At 44.0% G+C, this 19,482-nt stretch overlaps 2 protein-coding genes across 5 annotated transcripts; both read right to left on the reverse strand.

Annotated features, from left to right (window-relative positions):
* Positions 1–343: 343 nt before the first annotated feature.
* On the reverse strand, positions 344–13,960 carry tasorb (transcription activation suppressor b). Of its 2 annotated transcripts, none has more exons than XM_005448785.4 (23): positions 13,519–13,960; positions 11,986–12,131; positions 11,772–11,864; positions 11,588–11,660; positions 11,198–11,289; positions 10,969–11,103; positions 10,618–10,742; positions 10,448–10,479; positions 9,978–10,083; positions 9,634–9,737; positions 9,274–9,383; positions 8,791–8,863; positions 8,597–8,671; positions 7,525–8,400; positions 6,842–7,152; positions 6,625–6,727; positions 5,562–6,526; positions 4,098–4,220; positions 3,112–3,271; positions 2,900–3,008; positions 2,607–2,785; positions 2,351–2,485; positions 344–2,105 (listed from the first exon to the last, which is right to left on the reverse strand). In XM_005448785.4, the coding sequence occupies exons 1-23, from the start codon at positions 13,820–13,822 to the stop codon at positions 1,573–1,575; spliced, it is 4,962 nt and encodes a 1,653-aa protein (XP_005448842.2). In that variant the 5' UTR covers positions 13,823–13,960; the 3' UTR covers positions 344–1,572. The 2 variants fall into 2 exon arrangements, with proteins under 2 accessions (XP_005448842.2, XP_005448841.2); XM_005448784.4 differs by having other exon boundaries at positions 344–2,108.
* A 553-nt stretch (positions 13,961–14,513) lies between these two features.
* asb14b (ankyrin repeat and SOCS box containing 14b) lies at positions 14,514–18,605 on the reverse strand. Of its 3 annotated transcripts, none has more exons than XM_005448787.3 (10): positions 18,332–18,605; positions 17,658–17,782; positions 17,506–17,558; positions 17,287–17,418; positions 17,041–17,199; positions 16,688–16,933; positions 16,432–16,600; positions 15,805–16,339; positions 15,543–15,696; positions 14,514–15,457 (listed from the first exon to the last, which is right to left on the reverse strand). In XM_005448787.3, exons 2-10 carry the CDS (start codon positions 17,780–17,782, stop codon positions 15,282–15,284), a joined length of 1,749 nt encoding a protein of 582 aa, XP_005448844.1. In that variant the 5' UTR covers positions 18,332–18,605; the 3' UTR covers positions 14,514–15,281. The 3 variants fall into 3 exon arrangements, with proteins under 3 accessions (XP_005448844.1, XP_013131211.1, XP_013131204.1); XM_013275757.2 differs by having other exon boundaries at positions 17,658–17,821; XM_013275750.2 differs by having other exon boundaries at positions 17,658–17,835; positions 18,332–18,604.
* Positions 18,606–19,482: the final 877 nt, after the last annotated feature.

Below are 19,482 nucleotides of genomic sequence, written 5' to 3' on the forward strand. Positions count from 1 at the left end.
TTAATGAGTCTTTCAGTTGAGTTGAAGAGCTAGTTGCACTCGGTATGGAGCCTCAAAGGATTTAAGTGCTGCTCCACACTGCTGGAGAATATAGATTTATTTGATTTTATGCCGTCAATGTCAGAAAAATGTTTCCTTACTGCGTTTAAAAAAAAAAAAAACCCTCTAAATCCACTAGCACAAGCAATAACATTTGATGTCAGTATTTTAACTTCATTACTGTACTCTACACTAATGTTGTCATTATTACACTTTAACTCCATCATCCACCTCCATGCTGAAAATTGGACTATGTGGTTGGTGAGAGGTTCCAAGGCGAGAAAAAAAAAAATAGTAAGACAACTGGGATTTATCTTTTTAATGGTTTGTTTGACACCGTCATCAAACCCATCACACACACAAGATTTGAAATGTTTTATTTTTCATAGAATTCTGGACAACCGAGTGTGTAAATAAAAATAAAAAATAAAAGAAAACCAACAGCAAAAGTGAAATTTCATTCACTCTTTTTTTTTTCTTTAAAAAAATATCAGCCTTTCCCCTTGTTCACAAACCGTTTCCAAACTGGGACAAACAGAACATGATTAATTCTGAGAAGCTGGAAGGCCATTAACATTTGTTGGCAAATATAAATATAGTGGTTTGAACAGGGTCTCAAATAGCTCACATGGAAAGAGTGTACAGACAGTTTACACGACAGTAGGACACTCAACCCTGCCTGTATCAATTTTTATTAATGTAGAAAACCAGGATCCTTATTTTCTGCTTTAAATCAATGCATTTATGACAAGGAAATATATACATTCAGCCAGCACTTATAGTCTCTGGTGTATGGTGTTTGTGTTGCCCCTTGGATCATGTTGATTGTCTATTCAGGGGCATAATTGTGAGAATATGAATAGTCTGTGTAATAATTTGGTGGCCCACCCCTGCCTGCTGGGTAACCCCAAGAGCAGGGTCCACCTCCAGTCCCACCGCCTCGTTCGTGCCCTCGCCCGGGCCGAGGCCATAGTCCTACAGGTGGGACTCCTCTCCCTCGATAACTCCCTAAAGAACCCGGGCCCATAGCACCCATCATTGGCCTGTGATCCATATGTGGAGGCATGCAACCTATACTGCCATAGCCCACACCAGACATTGGATGTGGAGGCAGCTTAGGTCTGAGTACAGAGCCCCCCCTTGTGGGTACTATGGGAATACCCACAGATGCACCAAGGCCATCAGCGCAATTCACCTGAGTCCTGACCCCCTGACTACAAGGGGTGCTGCCTATAACGGCTTCTCCAGTCTTAGTGAGCCCACTGGGATCCACCAGGGCAGGTGGGACCACGCCCGGGTTGCTTGCATTGTCACAAGCTGTGGTCCCTGCAGTCCCCCATACCCCGTCCCCAGGTCCACTGAGTGTCCTGTCCGGTTGAGTGGGGGTCCCACTAGCATTCTTAGGAGTCCCAGCCATGAAACCTGGCTGAGTTGCGTCATTATGGTCTGTGAAGGGGGGGACTGTGGTGGTGAGGGGAGAGGTCCCAGCAGCTCCCGCTCCTCCAGCGTCCGAGCTATATCCATGACCCAGCATCATGAGGTGAGGGGAGGGGGAGGCTTGACCTCCAAGGGGAGGGAGGCCAGGTTGGCTAGAGGTCCTGCTGGGGGCATGACAGGCGGGGTTGGGGCTCCGGAAGAAACTGTGGTTGGAGGTTCCTGTGTGCCGCTGCAGGGGGAGGCGGGATAGGCTGGGGAGGCCGTGTAGCTAGAGGAACCCGTATATGATGACCACGAGGCCGAAGGGCACAGGAAGCTCTGGTGGGGATTCACAGGGAAACCTCCCGGTGACAAGCTGCCAATGTCTGAAGAGCCCATGCCTATCTGGTTCGTGGCTTTGAACTGAGAGATGGCTGTTTTGAAAGCACTGTAGTTAGACAGTGTAGGCGTCGTCTCAGGGGTGGTCTGCTGGTCTGGGAGCGGAGGACGAAACTCGTTCTCTGGCGGGGGTGGCTGCGGAGGCTTCTTTGCAACTTGCTGCTTTTGCTCTGGAGGATCTAATATGGTTGGTGGTTCGCCATCATCAGAGTCTAATGACATGTCCTCCTCTTCCACACACTCATCATTCACTACTGGGAGACCAGGAGAGGGCAGAGAGAGAGAGAGAGTAATGGAAAAGTGGAAAGGAAGATATAATCAACAAATGTGTTATGGCTGCATTAACAACAGTGCTTTAAAAAACTGTCTGGCAGAACACAAATCTTTAACTGGTGAGATGGCTGGAGAAAAAGGCAATTTAGCAAAACAATGAGATTATACAGAAAACATGAACTCTGATGTTTCCGTGTTCTGCGCCCCTTTTGACGCTACCCACCAGTAGAAGGAGGCGTAGGAAGCTCATTCTGATTAATGGATCCAATGAGACTGTGGAAACCGCTCATAATATCGTCGATGCTCGCTATCACGATTCCATTTCTGGAGTACTGCAGGAACATCTCAAACGGTCTCTCTGTAAAAATGAGCGTTTTCAGTGAGTAAAAGACATTTGCTAACACAACAGTAATATAATGTTAACGAGGCATGTGGAAATGTGATTTTTTGGGGGGGAAAGGGGGGTAAAGTGAGATTACCTGTGAGGAAGATGAGGTGTCGCTGTTGTGTGTGCTGAGCTTGGAGTTTGATGAGGCAGTCCAGATCTGGAGCCTGCCGTGACTGCGTGTCACACTCGTGATACGGGAGGAACTCCACTAAATGCTTTTTCTGATAGGCTGTCAGAAGGTTCAGCAGCCCCATTGCATTAGTGTTTAACCTTTAAGAAACAACAGCAAAAGCAGATACATACAGAGGTCAGTTAAAACCAGTATGGACAAAAGTTTTGATGTGGATACACCCATTATGGCTAATCTCTTACTGAGATACTGACCTCCCAAGCTCTTTAAGTTTCTTCTGGGACTTACAGTGAACCTTCCACTGCCAGGGGTGTTCAGGGGTGCTCTGTTCCTCCAGGAACTTCAGCAGCCCCTGCAAACGATCTGGACAAAACACACAATACAAGCTCAAAATGCAACACAAGCATGAGTCGAGTAATATTCTTTTGGACCTTGTACAGTCCACACAAAGAAAAACACGACTTACCCTGCGTGATAAGATCAGGGTTGAGGACAAACTCATCAGACACCATGAAGCCACCGGACACAAAGAGCTCATTGTAAGTGTGGTTCTTGACATCGTCCAGACTGTCCACTCCAGCAAAGCTCACCGAAGGCAACTTTTTCAAAGACACCAGAGCCGGGATCTGCATAATAAAGGAAAGAGTGATATTTTCTTTTTAATTCCCCAAACATTAAGTTGTTTTTATAGTTTTCAGATTAAACATCTTTTAATTTGAAATATAAATTAAAATTAAAATTAAAATCGTTTAGCATCAGGCAAGTGTCTGACTGATCCCAAACTAATTCTTCAGAATCACTGAGATCCAAAACAACAGACAGCCAGTGTTATTAAGAACTATTTTCCAACCAGCCATCTCAAACTCAACAGAACAGTTTGCGCCAATATTTTTTGATCTGTTAGCAACTGGCCTGAGATTTTCTCAAGGAGGGACAATACTAAATAAACAAGCTAAAACAAAAAAAAAAAACACCCAAAACTTAAAAGCTGAGTGAGTGAGTTAAGCAACAGTTAAGCTGAGAGCCTAAAGAAAAAATATATATATATCTGAAATGCTTAAAAAAAACCCGGCAAAGTACTTTTATAGATAAGTATATGTAGGAGAGCTGGTGCCGTTTTAAAGGAAAAGGGTGCTCACTGCAAATACTGATCCTCAGTTATTTGGTAGTTTTGTTTACTGCACTGTGTGAAGTAAATTAAATAGAAATAATTCATGATAATATTTTGAAAGCATCCTCGCTTTGCTATTGGCGCTAAAACCTTTCCGCACCACTATAACTAAATGGAACGTGTAAATAACAGGCAACAAGAGGAAAAACAGCACTCTGCGGGAGATGTAAAACTTCCCATTATTTATGTTTTATCGCTACCTGCCTCAGCGGGTGCTGATTCATCCGAACTACAATCTGGATGTGAGCGACTGGAGGGAGGATAAGGGGCAGCAATTGTACCTTATGCACATGTGCTGCGATGTCCTCGTTCTGAATGATGATGAGGAGCTTATCCAAACTGCTGCTGTTTTCCAAAAATGTCTGCGGGCTGCACTCGCTGTTGCCAAGACTTTTCAAGTACTCCTTTGTGACAGACAGGAGAGGATGAGATTGTTAGAGACAGACAGATGAATGTGTCTTCTTCTTTTACACATACGAGTACTGACTGACTGACAGATACAGAAAGAGCTGAGCACTAAGACATGAACCCACAGTGACAAAGAGGAGCTAGTGCAGCCTTGCCCATTCCCACAATGACCTGTATTTGCACTCATGCTATGCATCCCCTCTGAAGAATAAACATGAGCTCTCTGGTTCCAGTAAAAGAAAAAAAATTAGTAATGAAGAAAGTGAAAGAAAACATGTAAAATGGGCAGTAACAACACCATTACTGATGCAACCAATTACGATTTTCATTGCAGAATCCCGACAATTTTCTCCAAAATATTAGTTTTAGCCGTAAAAATCTGAAAAAGCGCTTTTTCATCTTTTTTAATGAGCCCACACTGTGTGCAGTTTGCTTGTTATATGTCTGATTCACACTCCAGCAGCTAATGATATCTGAAGACTATTACACACGACAATGAAAACAGCAAATGCCTTTTTCTGAAAACATTTAGTTTTTTTACTCAAACATGCTAAACTTTTTGTTCATTATCAAATCATCAACTAACCACTGGAGCTCTGTGTAACATTGTTAAGTAGTTCATCCTAAATGGTAACACTTTAGATGTCAACTAGGGGTGTTAAGGATTGAGAACAGTGTGCACTCATTAGTTAATAACTACTCACAAGTCGTTAGCCAGTGAGCAAACCCTGGATGTCCTCCTTCCTGACCTTAATAATGACCATAATTTATAAAATGAACTTCACAGGTTATTAGACGTGACCTGAAAATCATGCTTGAACAGATAAACCCATCTGAGGTCACAGAGCAATGTAGCTGAGGGCTATTTTCCCATTGACTTCTATACAGTATGTAATCTTTTTGCAGTCAGTGGAATTGCCCTCTGCTGGTCATTAGAGAAAATGCATGTTTAAAGCACTCTGATGTTTGCTGACCTGGAAATGACATCCATCTTTTTATACTATGACTGATGATGATGACTGTGACATTTAAGCAATGAAATATAGGAAATCCTAGACTTGTATAGAAATAGAAAATACCTATGCCTTTCCACCTCTTATTTATATTTTGAGATTCCCCCAAAACAGATGCAAAAAAACAAACAAACAAACAAACCAGAAGTTAAATAAGATTATTTCTGCTTTTAACTCGATTTCCTCAGCGTCATTTTTATTACTGTCTGGCTTTTGCTGACTGACTGTATTGTAGCTGCAATAGATTCAGCTGCAATGAATTATTTATAGAATCCTGTGGTTAATCAATAATCTTTACAAACATAATGACATAATGCATTGTACCTTGATCTCCTTGCAGACAGCGCTCTCCTCCCCCTCGTCTCCAGAATAAATGTAAAATTTAACTGTATTCTTGGTAACGTCCTTAAAAATCTCCACCAGGCTGCTGAAAACTTCGGGTTTCAATTGACCAATCAGGCTGCCGGCTAGCAGGCCAGGCCCACTGCCAGAAGCGGCGCCTGGGTTTTGCGAGTTCTGCTCCGGAGACTCCGCTGTGACTTGAGAAGGAGAGTAGATCTCTCCCCCCATCTCTGTTGACGGGGCTTCCGATTTAATCTTAGTGGATGTCATCTCTTTGATGGCGCTTGTTTTACTGCTCTGTGAGGAGGCGGTGCTCTTTGACAGGGAGGGCTCTGCTTTCGTTTTGGTGGTCGGGATGGGGGCAGGGGGTGGGGTAGTAAGATTAGATGTTGTCACTAGGGGAGGTGGAGAAGTGACCTTGGAGGGAGCAGGTGGGGCTGGGATCAACTTGTCCATCTTCTCACACAGCGCTTTGACGTGCCCCTGAATGGGGACAGGGGAGACGTAGGGCGCAACAAAGTGTGAGAAACAGCTGCTGGGCACCCAGCAGTGGCGTGGAGGCAACCGCGGGGGCAGCTGCGAGGTATAGCTGATGTGGTGAGTGTGCATGATATTTTTAATGTCAGAAGACAGGCTGTGAATTTCCTGATTTAGTATTGTGTCCAAGCTGATGGAGGGCCTGAATGGAACTTCCTCTACAGCAGGTAGCGTGGGTACAGGCATCTTTTTTACTTCCACAACGGCAGGCGTTTTCGGCTCTAGGTCCATGTCTGCCGCTGGAGCTGCAACTGGCACAGGCTTTGGCTCAGGCTTCAGCTCGGACTTCAGTTCGGGTTTCAATTCAGGCTTTGGCTCAGGCTTCAGCTCAGGCTTCGGCTCGGACTTCAGCTCGGGTTTTGCCTCGGGCTTCGGATCGGGCTTCTGCTCATTAAATGGCTGCGCTTTGTCTGAGGAAGCCAGATATGAAATTAGTCACGGTGATGCCTTGTTAGCACAAATATGCCTCAAAGATTGATGACTGTGTGAACTCATTGCTTTCAGGTACCTTCGTTGGAGGGGATATCCCAGGTTGCATTTTCTGATGTGCGTCTTTGCTCTGGTGGGGAGCCCGGGCTGAATGGACTACCTGGGCTACAGTCCATGTCCTCCTGCACAGAGAGAACACACCAGTAGATATTTTTAAGTACAATAAAATACTTATTCATCTTTGGATAGGAAAAAAAAATCCAAAATAACAACCCTATCAGCCGTTTATATCTCACCTCGGCGTAGTTCGTTTGTGACGGAGGCTCGTTTTGTTTCCTATGGTCCGGGTCGTGGTAAGCGGGTTCCCCCCTTCCTGAACCTGTTGATGGTTCACCGTGGTTCGAGTCTGCAGACACTGAACCCTGAGCCACAGCTTTATTGAGTGTGGCCAGGAGGATCTTGAGAAGGCGTTGGGTCTCGCTGACGGCTGAGGTATTGGTGTTGCCACGGGCCCTTAGGTCGGTGTCATAGATGCCCATGCTCTCCATCACTGCTGTCAGATTTTCGTTCTGCCCACCCTCATCCACAAGGTCGTCCCCTTGTGCACCTAGTGGGACACAGGTAAGGCAGATAAGTTAGCAGTAGTGCACGTTTTGAAACTGCAATACAGATGTGCCAAAATAAACTTGAGGTTATTCGGAAACCCTCTCATCATTTCATCACATAGGTTATTTTTCAGCTTTGAGGTGTTCTTCTCAGTATGCACAGAAATTCAAACAGCCCCCTGGGTTAGCGACAAAAAGACATGCATCTTGAAATGAACCTGTTTAAAAATGTATTTAAGTTATTCAATTACTGAGAACTAATCAGACTGTGTTGTGAAACGAATAAAATATTCATTCATTCATTCATTCAATTGGCTGTGACTTAAATTATACGACTGAAATCAAGCTCCACAGGTGACTGCAGCGCGCCTCACCTCTGCTGGGTTCCCCGTTGCTCAGCTGATCTGTGCGTTGATGTTTGTTCGCGCCTCCTCTCTCGTCCCCTTCAAATTTCCTTTTCAGACTGTTGGCATCCCAGGCGCCGTCCTCCCCCCGGTCCTTCCCGGGATCCTTCACGAGTGCCTTCTTATGAAGCTGAATCAGCTTAAGCAGCTGTTTCATTTTGTCTTTATCGTACTCGTTCTGGGACAGCCTCAACCTCTGTGGCTGAGGCTGGGACTCATCGTGGGGCTTGTGTTGCATCTGGGCTCCGTTTGAATGGGCCACCCCAGGCCTCCGTCTACTACTGCTACTGCTACTACTAATACTACTGCCGCTGCTGTCAGCCGGCGGTTTTTCCTGGGCTTGCCTCTCTGAAGGCGTCCTCTCCTGGGACAGCCTTTCTGAGGGTCTCTCTGCTCTGTCCGAGCCCCTGTCCGAGCCGCCCCAGTCAGAAACAGGGCTGTATTCCACTGGGGCTGGAGCGGGTGCGGGTACGGGTGCAGGGTTCCGTATTCGTTCAATGATGTCCTTTGCCTTGTTCAGAGGTAAAATATAGTTTGCGGGGTTGTGAATGTACGATCGCAGCACAGCATCCATGTTACATTTGGGTCTGGGTGCTGTGACGGGGTTCGTCCTTTCATTTACATTATATTTGTAGTCAGGTAGAATGAATGGACGCACTGTGCCCGAATCCATACGAGTTAGGTAATCGGTGGCCTGACGCTCCACCCCGGAGCTCAGGTCCTTGCCTGGGTTTGGGCGCAACTTGAACAGGCCGTAGTGCACTGCGGGGATGAAAGACTCCATGGATGACAAGAAAGCCGGCTGAGGCTCCACCGTCAGCGGGTCTGGCTCGAACAGCCTCGATGCTGAGAATGAAAAAAAACGCATCAGAATCGTGTAAAAGTTGTCCATATGGAGACATGCCAGAGGAGCTTCCAGTAAAACCAGCATGACAAAGATAACAGCGATAAACAAAAATGAAATATTCTTTAGCGTTGCACGGAGATGCTGGCACTCGGGATCAGTCAGAAAATGCATGTAGAGACAACGAATACGACTTACAGTACTTGACGATCATCCTTGGCTCCTGAAAGATGAATAATGCTTGCAGGTTCTTCTCTACCCGCCCCCGCCGCTCTAGAAAACAAACAGAGAACCTTTTTAAAACCAAACTCTCACCGGAGGCAACAAGTAGGTGTTCAACTCACACAACAGAGAATTACAAGAGGAGAGTGGCAGATAAAGCTTTCTGGCACCTTTGGACTCAACCATCTGAGCCGAGGACAACAGGAAGAGAAAGCCTCTGTCAAATAAGGACTTCACCAGCACCTGATTAAGAAAAGCAAAAGCTGCAGTCAAAACACCAGGGAATAGATCATTATCGCATAATGGGAGCAATCATATTACCAGTCTGTTTCTGGACAGGATTTCATTTGCTCAGTGTGTAAATGAGTGCTAAACTGACAGGTTTATGCTATTTGTTTAGAATTACTGAACAAAATAGAACAGGATTAGCACGACAGCTTGACAGATGACGTCCCTACACCATTTTCTAAGCAATGAGAAAATGGAACTGTTTATGAAACAAGATCCTCCTTAACTATATCAAACAAATGCACAGAAGTGCAAAGTTGTCAAAACAGAAAGGAGCATTTTATTTACCTGAATATTGTACAACCTGAGAATGTTGTGTTTATTTTGCTGAGTGAACCTGGCTAAACTGCAGGTATGTGACTCACCATCCGGTCTCTCTCCAGTTTGTTGACCAGAGCGGCCAAGCTGCCGCTGGTTGGTTTGCCTTTTCCGTCCACCACCTCAAACAGGCTGCAGGACATCCCACACTTCATAACTGCAGACAGAAATAAGCAGGTGGGAATGCGTAACTCGGAACTCAACATGTAATCATTTATGATAGACACACACACACACACACACATACAAAAGCTACTTTACTGAGACAGCCGGGCTTCATGATGCATGAATGCTTTTAGAAAAGCTTTACAGAATTTCAAGTAATGCACAACCGCCCACATGCCAGGGGCCATTATGATCATTAGGAGAGAAAAAAAGGGAGAAACAAATGTGTGTTCTGGACTAACCTTCCCGTGAGACGCTGTAGGTGTCCCAGGAAAAGAGCACTGAGGGAATCTTTCGCTTCACCTGCTCTAGCTGCATGCCCCGATTCACCTCTAACTTCTCAGGCCTGCACCGGGGCACATGTTACATTATTAAAAAACATAAAACAACAACAACAACAACAACAACAACAAAAGAGGAGATTGTAGCTTTTTCTCCTCTCCTACAAAATATGCCAAGAGTTAAAGTTCAGCACATAAAAAACCTTGTGTAGCAAAGAGTGTCCTTAATGATTAACAAAGAAAAGTCCAGCAGCACTGTGGACCTTTTGTTAAGACTTGCATGAGAGGGGAAAAAGTTTACTCACAGTTTAAAAGGAAGGTAAGGACGCAGGGAGGATCGTAAACAGATAGGGAACAACTCCTGGCCCTTGTTTACTAGTGGACCACTCCACACAGTGTAGCAGCTCTTCCCTGCAACAAGCAGAGGTCAAACATCAGACATTGTTCCTGAGACTAGCGTGAGCTGGATGACTGAGAACCTACACAGACATCAGACACGATACTTCATAACTTTTTGTAACTGCTGCTTCATTTTAAGACACATTTGGTGTCTTAAAAGCTGGCAGCAAGACACACGAACCATATATCTTATAGCCACACTTCAGTATTTGTTTATTTATCCTAAGTCATGTCATAGCACATAATAGATTTTTCTCTTATTGCACAGACCCACTTCATATATTATCAAGTTTACACATACGTGGCACTATTTTAACACAACACAAAAGAAGCCAATTTCTTTGATTATATTTAAGAAAAGCTTAAATATCATTACCTTTACTTCCTTCAGAGGAAATAGTGTTAAACCTGTTAAAGAGCAAAACATAAAACCTGTTTACAAACTCAGCAGAGATGTAATACTTTTTTTTTTTTTTTTTTTTTAAACCCTCCTCAATGGCCTAGAAATGCTTATTGGGTTTTACCATTTCCTGCAGGATTGCGTACCTGTGTGCAGTCATAGGAGTTGCTGCAGCTTCCTTGCCTTTGTACTGAAAGGAAACCACAGCGTAGGGGCACACGTGCCTGGGCCGCGCTTTGATCTCATCAAATGCAAACTCAAAAAAATATTGCTGCAACACACAAACGAAGATGGATTAAAACACAGCACTAGACCCCAACAACAATTGTGCAAGATTACACAGGAAGAACCCAGCTACCTCCTACGAGCAAGCATTTGCTGAGAGTGGAGAGGAAGAACTTTCTTTTAACAGGAAGGGACCTTTTAGAGAACCTGGCTAATGCACGATGGAACACCAGATTAAATAAACAGGGTAATAAAGAGAAACCAGCACTTACCTGCGTGAGCTCAAAAGCTCTGTAAGACAGCAAAGATGTAACCCTGTTGGCACTTTTGGACAAGTGACAGTCAAACTTGGGTGAAGACTCGATTGCATTCTTCGGCGTGTTCTCGTGGATGTGCTTTATTCGTCCCTGAGAGACAAAACGCAACTACTGACTCAAAGTCCAAATGGAAACAGAGGACTGTCAAAGCTCTAATGCGAAAAAATAGATAAGGTATTCATACCCTCATAACTTTAAAAATGATCATGTCTCCAAACGCGCCCACTTCAAAAGGATTGATTTGTAACAAATCGGAATATTTGGAGAGGTAAACACCTACAAGGATTAAAAAAAAACAACAAATTAAGGGAAAACATTTCTAATAGGCTACGCTTATGTCAATTACTTGCTGATGCTTGTTAATATTACTGAGAAACAATGTATCCGAAAACAAAGTATGCAATAAACTTTGGACTAATATATTGTTGCACATGTAAGAGCCATTACCTTAGACTTCAGAGGCAATTTTAAAATGCTTATGAAACATGCAGATAAGTGAAATAAAAAGGAATTCAACTAATTATTCTGCAAAGCCCGTTTTCATATAACAACAACATGGGAGCACCCAGCTTACCCACTGATGGATTTCCTAGTGTATTAATCTTACAGTGTCCAACTGATAAACCTTTCTCACAGATCCACTGGAGCTGGAAAACACAGAACAGGCAAAACTCAGTAGCAAGTCAAAAGCCTCCGCGCCTTCCCAATTTGTCAATATCCTTCTGCATATATGAGTGAGGTTTTGCCAGCAGGCCAACCTTGGATTTGTCTGGGAAAAGGAAGCAGTACGACTCAGCGAGTTCTTGTTCGGTCCGGCCCTCTTGCTTCATCTCTCTCCGCTTTTCTATGAACTGACGAAGAAAAGGCAGCACACAGTAAATGAGACATGGGAGCAACCTCGCAATATTTAACATTTATTTGGTGCAGTTATTTAAATTGCCTGCCATTTAATCCAGAAACATGACGACTGACCTCTTTCTCCAGCAGCTCATTGTGAATTAGCCTGGCCTTGCAGTAGGTGAAGGTTCCTCGCGATGATGCGTCCAGGTAAAACGAGGAGATGATCTTCACGAGGTCCTCAAACTCCCGGCTCTCGGGGGGCAGAAACTGGTACAAGCCTGCACACGGAGAAGTAAATCAGCGGATTAGCGTTTCCCATCTGCACTTTGCAGGACTGAGCGAATGAGCAGAGGACAATCCCCTTGGAAAGTCGCATTTTAAACTGAAATTTAACCTGCAGGAGGCAGCCACATCAAACTGATAACCAACCATTTCCCTCATTTAAAAGATAACCTCGCATTAAGATTTTAAGTCTAAAGCATATGGTTCCTTCTTAGGCTTCAAGCTTGAGCTGAATATGTATGTCACATGTTATCATTTGAAATATTAAACATACAAAATAACCATGGGCATTCAATGCTACACGTAACACGCTTTTTTCTTCTTCTTTTTTTTTACAATCCTGGAAGCTACACTGACACAGTGGATGAAGTCTGGTACCTGCGTTTATTTACATAAGGCTTATCAAGTGAATCCAAAATCATGCAAAGAAGTGAAACCATGACTAGCAGACAACAGACAACCTGAATGAAATGTCAACAGCCTCAAGCCTCTGTGATAACAGATAGTAAACCTCTCCACTGTAAGCCAAAATGATAAAAAGGCTGGAGACATGCCACTGGGGCAGCCCAGTGTACCTCAGTGCGGTTTGAAAACTAACACACTTTATAAATTACTTATGCAACTTATAGTGCAGGCATGGCAGCTTGTAACAGGCTGATTTATAATTCCACTTCATCAGGACTTTGCATATATCCAAATAACAGATGCTCCACAGCATAGTTGTGGAAAATGTAACCAACAGTGCCCATCCACCTTTCTGAAGGAAGAAGGAAGGGGAAGGGCGGGTGTAACCGCAGGTAGGTGGATGCACACAGTAATACTCAGGTGAAGTGCAAAACTGATGCTCTGAAATGCCAGCGACATCAAGCTGGGATAAGGGGTGGGCAGCCCCACCAAATGAACCATGGTGCTATGAAAACACTCAGGGATGGCCGTGTGGGGTGCATAAATCCGTGCCCTTCACTGAGGTCAAAGAGACACCCACATGTTGTCAGGTGATGACTGCAAACCACTCATGACTCCTGCTGTATTATTCAACAGCACTACGGTGCCGGGTAGGGATGAGGAAACGGAACAAGGTGTGCTTTCAGATTGCCAGTCTTTCAAAGTGGCGCCTTCGCTGCACCGCTGCTGCCCGCTGGTTAACTTGGACTACCACAGCTAGCGGCATGCCTGCAAACAAACCCTACGCCAACCGACACTATTCGCCTGCTCAAACTGCAGGATGGTGATCTAACCAGAAGCCGAAATGTTCGCAAACCTTTTGCTAAACCAATAAAACTGGCGAAAGCAGGTAGCTAGCTAGCGGGCTAGCAACATGCAGCAGCAGAATTATGAAAGACAGGACAGGCTCTGTTCAAAATAGCTGCGATATGGCACCACCTTTCCGTTCGCGTATCTTCCTCGGGATTTGGAAATTTCTCCGTGGCAGCTCATCGGTCGATCTCTGGGCAGGCAGAGGAGAACTGCTGAAGCTCCGAGCGTCCGCCTGCATGCTCCTCCGCCGCTCAGGGGCTTCTTGTTCGGGCATTACACTGTCTCCACATCCAGGCTGATCGCCATTTTGGTTGGCTGTGGCCGAGGTGGCGGCTGAATTCTTCTGGGGCTCGCCACCGTCCGGGTGGAGATCGGTCGTCTCGGTACACTCTGAGTCCCTTTTTCCCACCGCGCTGGGGTTCAGGGCCATTTTCGGGCACCGTGCACGTATTAAAGACAATGTAGCTCTAACGATTACGGCGCCGCTGTACACACACACTCTCCTCCTCACCCAGCCTCCGCCATTGTGAAAATGACGTACACGTTCTTCTCCACCACTGCAAAACGCTGCCGTCACTGTTTACATACGAGGGAATCCGCGCCACCCAGTGACCGATAGGCATACTGCAACACATGACGCGGTGACCGTCCGTCTGATTGGCTGTGTGTGGAGGGAACAGGGTGGCAAAAGTGAAACTATTTCTCACATTAAATAACATTCGGTGAGAAAAAGAAAGAGGATATGAAACACCGCTTTGGATCTGTGAAAGCCCTGACAGTGCGACTTATGCAAACCGATTCTCTTGCCCATTTCTTTTCTTTTCTTTTTTTAAGCCTATTTGTTTTTGCATTTTTGCCACACAAACTGAAGTATCTGGTAATATATAAGTACTGGCTCTGCTATGTATTAAAATCTTGTGTAGAAGTAAATACAGAGCAATCACGCTTGTAATACCCCATTCTACCACTAGATGGTAGCAGAGAGGCTGTGATTTTCATATATGTATGAAGGCAAACATGACTCGATAAACGTAAACCTCTACAGTAAGTAAAATCGATATTTAAAGGGTATTCTTATTCTTATTATTATTATTTTGCTGCTCCTTTTTGGAGTCGCCATAGTGGATCACACCAACCCTCTGCTTGTCCTCCTTCACTACATCCATGACCCTTCTCTGCAGTCTTCCTCTTTGACTTCTGGCTGGATGCTAACATATTCAGATTCCTTTGTCCAGTGTATCCACTATCCTTCTTCTGCACATGTACAAACAATGTCAGCCTTTGAAAATTTGTCTCCAAACCACTCGACCTGAGCTGTCCCTCTAATATACTAATTCCTAATCTTGTACTAATCCTGGTCATTCCCATCAAAAATTTTAGACTCTGCCACCTCCATTCGGCCTCCTGTGTTTTTTGTCAATGTCTCCACCATTTATCTTGCACTCTTGCTGCTATCCTTCTGTCACAAATCAGCCTTGACACTCATCTTCACCCTACTACACTCTCTTCTTCACCTCTTTTGTACTCTGTCCGTTGCTTTGGATGGTTGACCTCAGGTGTTTAAACTCATCTAACCTTCACTACCTCTACTTCTGACATCTTCACCTTTTCACCTGGCTCCCTCTCATTTAGACGCATGTACTCCGTCTTGCTTCTACTGACTTTCATTCATCCTCTGTCCAGCGCATATTCCACCTCTGCAGGTTCTCTTCCACCAGCTCCCTCCTCTCACTACAGATCACCATGTCATCTGCAAACAAACTGTTACCCACCAATGTCCCACTGCTCTCATAGTAATTTTAGGGTAATTTTAATCACACATAATAATAATAAGGTAGGAAGCTTTCTATAAAACAGTTACATCTTTGATATCTATAAATATGTTTTCATCAGGGGATAATCATACTGCCCCTGCTGTAAATGTCAAACTCCTTGTAGCGCAGATAATCTTTCAGCCTGGGAGGAAGAGGAAGGAAGTTGATAAAAGCTGGTGCTCTCAAACGCAGGCATCTGAGGTGCTCCCTTATCCGCAGGCGACACAGGTGCTTCAGGCTCCGCACATTTCCTGTCAGACAAAAAAAGTCAGTAAAGTCAGCAACTACAGATGAAGCGCACATTTTTGCTGACAACAGGTAGTGAGCAGTTCATACTTTGAATGTGGCAGATTTCTGGCCACTGTTTCTGCTCCTGCAGTGTGTCTTTTAGTTTGGTGCAGAAGGAGACGTGGTCAGTGTAGTCAAGCATGATGCGCACCACCTGGGCAGATAAGTGCTTCAGCCAGGATACTGTTATCACCTCGCAGAACTAGAAAGGAATAGAGAGATGCGACAGTCAATCTGAAACTTTGTAGAAAAGCATTACTCCATTGCACTTCACACGTTCCACTCTTTTTTAGCATAAACATGGCCTCACCACCATGTCTTTAATGACTGACGTCGTCCAAGCAGTGTAATCATGGGAACTGTCACCATATGGACAGTCAAAGCAGCGCTTCACGTCATAACCATGGTTCAGGATCATTCTCAGCATAACCTCATCTTTTAAGGCATACTGCAGCGCTGAGGGGAAATGAGTGGTGTTGACACGGGAGTAGTAGTTGACATTTGCCCCATACTTCAGCAAGATGTTGATCAGTTCATAATTGCCCTGTCTCAGAGCCACCTGTAGACAGTTGATGGGATCCTGGTTCACGAGAGCCCCGGCCTCTAACAGTAAGCGGGTGCACTGGAGGTCATTGTTGGACACAGCAAAAAAGAGGGCAGACTTGCGGTCATCATCATAGTTGCGGCGGATCCTTGGGTGCAGCATGAAGTTTGGATCGTAGCCAGTTTTGAGCAGTATCTCCACACACTGGGCGTGTCCCCCAGCAGCTGCAGAATGGAGAGGACTCATCCCACTTTCCTTTACAGCATGCAGCTTAGTCACTGGGATGAGGTGTTCCAGTGCCCTGTAAAAAAAAAAAAAAACTTTATGTAAGAACATGATTTTGGTTGAAACTGTATTTGAAGATCCAGGAAAATGAGTATAGATAATCCTCACAGTCTGTGTCCATGGTATGCCACTCGGTGAATTGGCAGGTGCCCACTATAAAGGGGTACGTTTGGATCTGCACCGTGTTCCAGCAGCGAGGAGATTATGTCAGGATTTCCTGATGCCGCTGCATCAAACAAAATCGTACCTGACTCCGATTCACACCACACCTGTGCACCTACAAAATGAATTAAAGCACTATGAGAACACGCATTTACTGATATACATAAGTAAAAGCAAAAGGAGGTTAAATCACTACATTTACCTTTCTGTAACAGAACCTCCACCACATTTAGATGTCCATTCTGTGCAGCCAGAGCCAGTGGAGTTTTCTTTTTAACATCACATGCATTTGGATTAGCACCAGACTCTAAGAGCAGATACACAAAATTCTCCAAGCCTAAAAACGCGGACTCATGTAGAGCTGTCCTGTTCAGTGGTCCGGTTTGGTCTATTTTGGCATTGTAACGAAGCAACAGTGTGGCCAAATCATACTGATCATTTAGAATAGCTGTGAGCAAAAGGAACAGGAGAGAAAAGGATGAGAAAGTGACACACATGCTGAGGTATCTCTAAAATAACATGTGTTTGAAGTTAGATGAACATAGTGCGAGATACCTGCCACTAATGGAGAATCCTGCTCGTCATTCTGGAGATCTGGGTTGCTGCCATTCTGTAACAGGAATGTAGCATTCTCTCTGAGCCCGTGGACCACAGCTAAAAACAGTGGCGTCTCACCCTTCAGAGTGCGACACTGGGCTGCGCCCGGGGGTGATGCTGGAACCCAAACACCCAGGAACCGATCAACACCTCAGGGTTAAAATTAAAAAGCCTGTGCCAGTCAAAAGTTACAGCTACATTTACCTGAAAAGATCATCTCTAGCACCTTCTTATTCTGCTGTGCTGCAGCCTCATGCAGCGGGATCCATCCCCGTGTATCAACTCTGGACAGAGTCTCTGGTTGGGCTGCAAGTCTGTTCAGGGCATCCTCATCACCTGAATATGAAGACGGGACGTATCAGAGCTTTGAGCAAGATTCATAATTGTCAGAATCAGCGCTGAGGGTAAAAGTCATCGGCTTACCCTCCTTAATTGCTTTAAAAATCTCATCAGGGTCTTCACAGGGTTTCAGATCACTATTGAAAGTTATTGCACAGGATAAGGATTCACTTAAACAAAAAAAACATTCATAATATAGATACTTATATTTGAATGCTAGGTGAGTAGATAGGAACCTTGGATTTAATCCTTTTAGCTTTCTATACTGAATTATACTTTGTTCAATAATATATTGCGTTGCCTCATCTTCATCCAAGTCTTCCTCTGACTGATAAAAGTCATCTTCTGTTTCCATGCTCATCTGACAAGTGTAAAAAGAGCCAGTGCCGAAGGGGTTACTCTGAGGACAGACAGCTATAAGGTAAACAAGAGCATTAAATCACACACCACTCGCAGTCCTGAATAACAACTGCAACACAGTGCAGCTAAGCAGGAAATGTGGCAGTCAGCCTCATTGTTTTGACTTTACTGACACCATAATGCATGCAGGATATTAGATCTAATGACTTTAATTGGACTTATTGTCCCAATTTTCAGTCTAATAACTCTCAATATCAAAAGCGAGTCTCTGGTTGAGAAGCTGGAGTTTTTCTTTCTTTCAGCATGGCCAAAACAAACAAATGGAGAGTCACAAACGACTCCAGTGGGCATTTCTTAAAAAGAATATATAAAGCAGCAGAGGTAATGCTGTTACGAGAGCAGAGACTGCAACACGACACAAAGTTATAGCATGGAAATTCAAATGCCACATGTATTACAACAGTTTGTATAATACGACAGCATGGCATTCAAGCTCCACACTAATCAAGTTTTTAACCAAATAAAATGTTTTTCATCGTGTGGTGTTTACCTTCAGTCAAAAAGCTGCTCTCTGTGTAGTTTTAACACCAATATAGCCAAGGGGCTCCTTAGCAGCCACACATACTGGGGCTATTTATATCCCGCCCTCACAGACACACACATACTATAAATATCAGATCACAAGGTCTTCACAGCCAGTTTCTAGTTTTGACCCACTAAGCAACTGCAACAACTGCCATCATTCAACTCATAAGCAATCGTATTCATAATGCAAAATCTAATATTCAAACACAAACCAACAGTTGGTTCACTTTGGAAGTTAACCCCCTCCATAAAATATGTAAAATACAATTTTTCAGATTTAACAAGCTTGTTTTCTTTGTGCATAACACACTGTTAAATTCAATTATATTTAATCTCTTATGATTCACCCTAAAAGACTTTTATTTTCTACTCGTTATTGCTGCTGCACATTAATAGCTTATAGTCTATAGACGGTATCAGCTCACACTGAGGGAAAATGAGGCAAACAGGTTAGTAAGGAGGAAAATGAGCAGTGAGAAAAAGGACAAAAGGTTTATAATGAGGTATCAGTCTAGACAGCAAAACTAGTTTGGAAGCTGAGGCTCTTCATCATTAGGTATATAAGTATAATCCATGTTTTTATCTTTAGAGTGATCATTTCATTGGGCTTGTGGCCACCTTAGTATTACAGCACATGAAAAAAGTCACTCCAAGGAGACACATGGCTAAATGCCCACTGTAAAAACTGTAAAGGTATAACTGCAATGATATACCATATAGGTGTAACTATCCTTTAAGCATTTGAAGAATGTTTGCGGTGTTCTTGGCTTATTCTTGCGTACTGCAGTCAAATGCTGTATTAGGTAAAATAAGAAGCTACATAAAATATATTTTTAAAATGTGAGCTAAATTTTTGGAAACCAGTGTGTTGCAATTAATTTTTGACAGGTTTTTTTTATTGGGACTCTCACAGCCCCAGCTGAGCACTGAGGTGTGCCTGTTGTCATCAAAACAAAACAAAACAAAGCAGCACATCTGATGTGTTTAATCTTTCACTGTAACATTTCTGGTGAAAGGACAGCAGCTTTTTTATTTTGTAAGTAGTTGCTGGACAAAGTTGTGAATTGAAAATACCAACATTATATTACATTATAATCTCCACATCAGCCATAGACA

This window comes from Oreochromis niloticus, linkage group LG20, assembly GCF_001858045.2.
Source record: "Oreochromis niloticus isolate F11D_XX linkage group LG20, O_niloticus_UMD_NMBU, whole genome shotgun sequence".
NCBI classification, from domain to species: Eukaryota; Metazoa; Chordata; class Actinopteri; order Cichliformes; family Cichlidae; genus Oreochromis; species Oreochromis niloticus.

Excerpts from the sequence above, each read along its gene's own strand:
- asb14b (XM_005448787.3), bottom strand. The coding sequence starts at position 17,782 with ATGAGCATGGAAACAGAAGATGACTTTTATCAGTCAGAGGAAGACTTG. Across the intron at positions 17,559-17,657 it reads CTAAAAGGATTAAATCCAAG|TGATCTGAAACCCTGTGAAG; the intron begins GTTCCTATCTAC and ends AACTTTCAATAG. Across the intron at positions 17,419-17,505 it reads TTTTAAAGCAATTAAGGAGG|GTGATGAGGATGCCCTGAAC; the intron begins GTAAGCCGATGA and ends CTTCATATTCAG.
- tasorb (XM_005448784.4), bottom strand. The coding sequence starts at position 13,822 with ATGGCCCTGAACCCCAGCGCGGTGGGAAAAAGGGACTCAGAGTGTACC. Across the intron at positions 10,480-10,617 it reads ACTCCTATGACTGCACACAG|GTTTAACACTATTTCCTCTG; the intron begins GTACGCAATCCT and ends GCTCTTTAACAG. Across the intron at positions 4,221-5,561 it reads CTGTCTGCAAGGAGATCAAG|GAGTACTTGAAAAGTCTTGG; the intron begins GTACAATGCATT and ends TCTGTCACAAAG.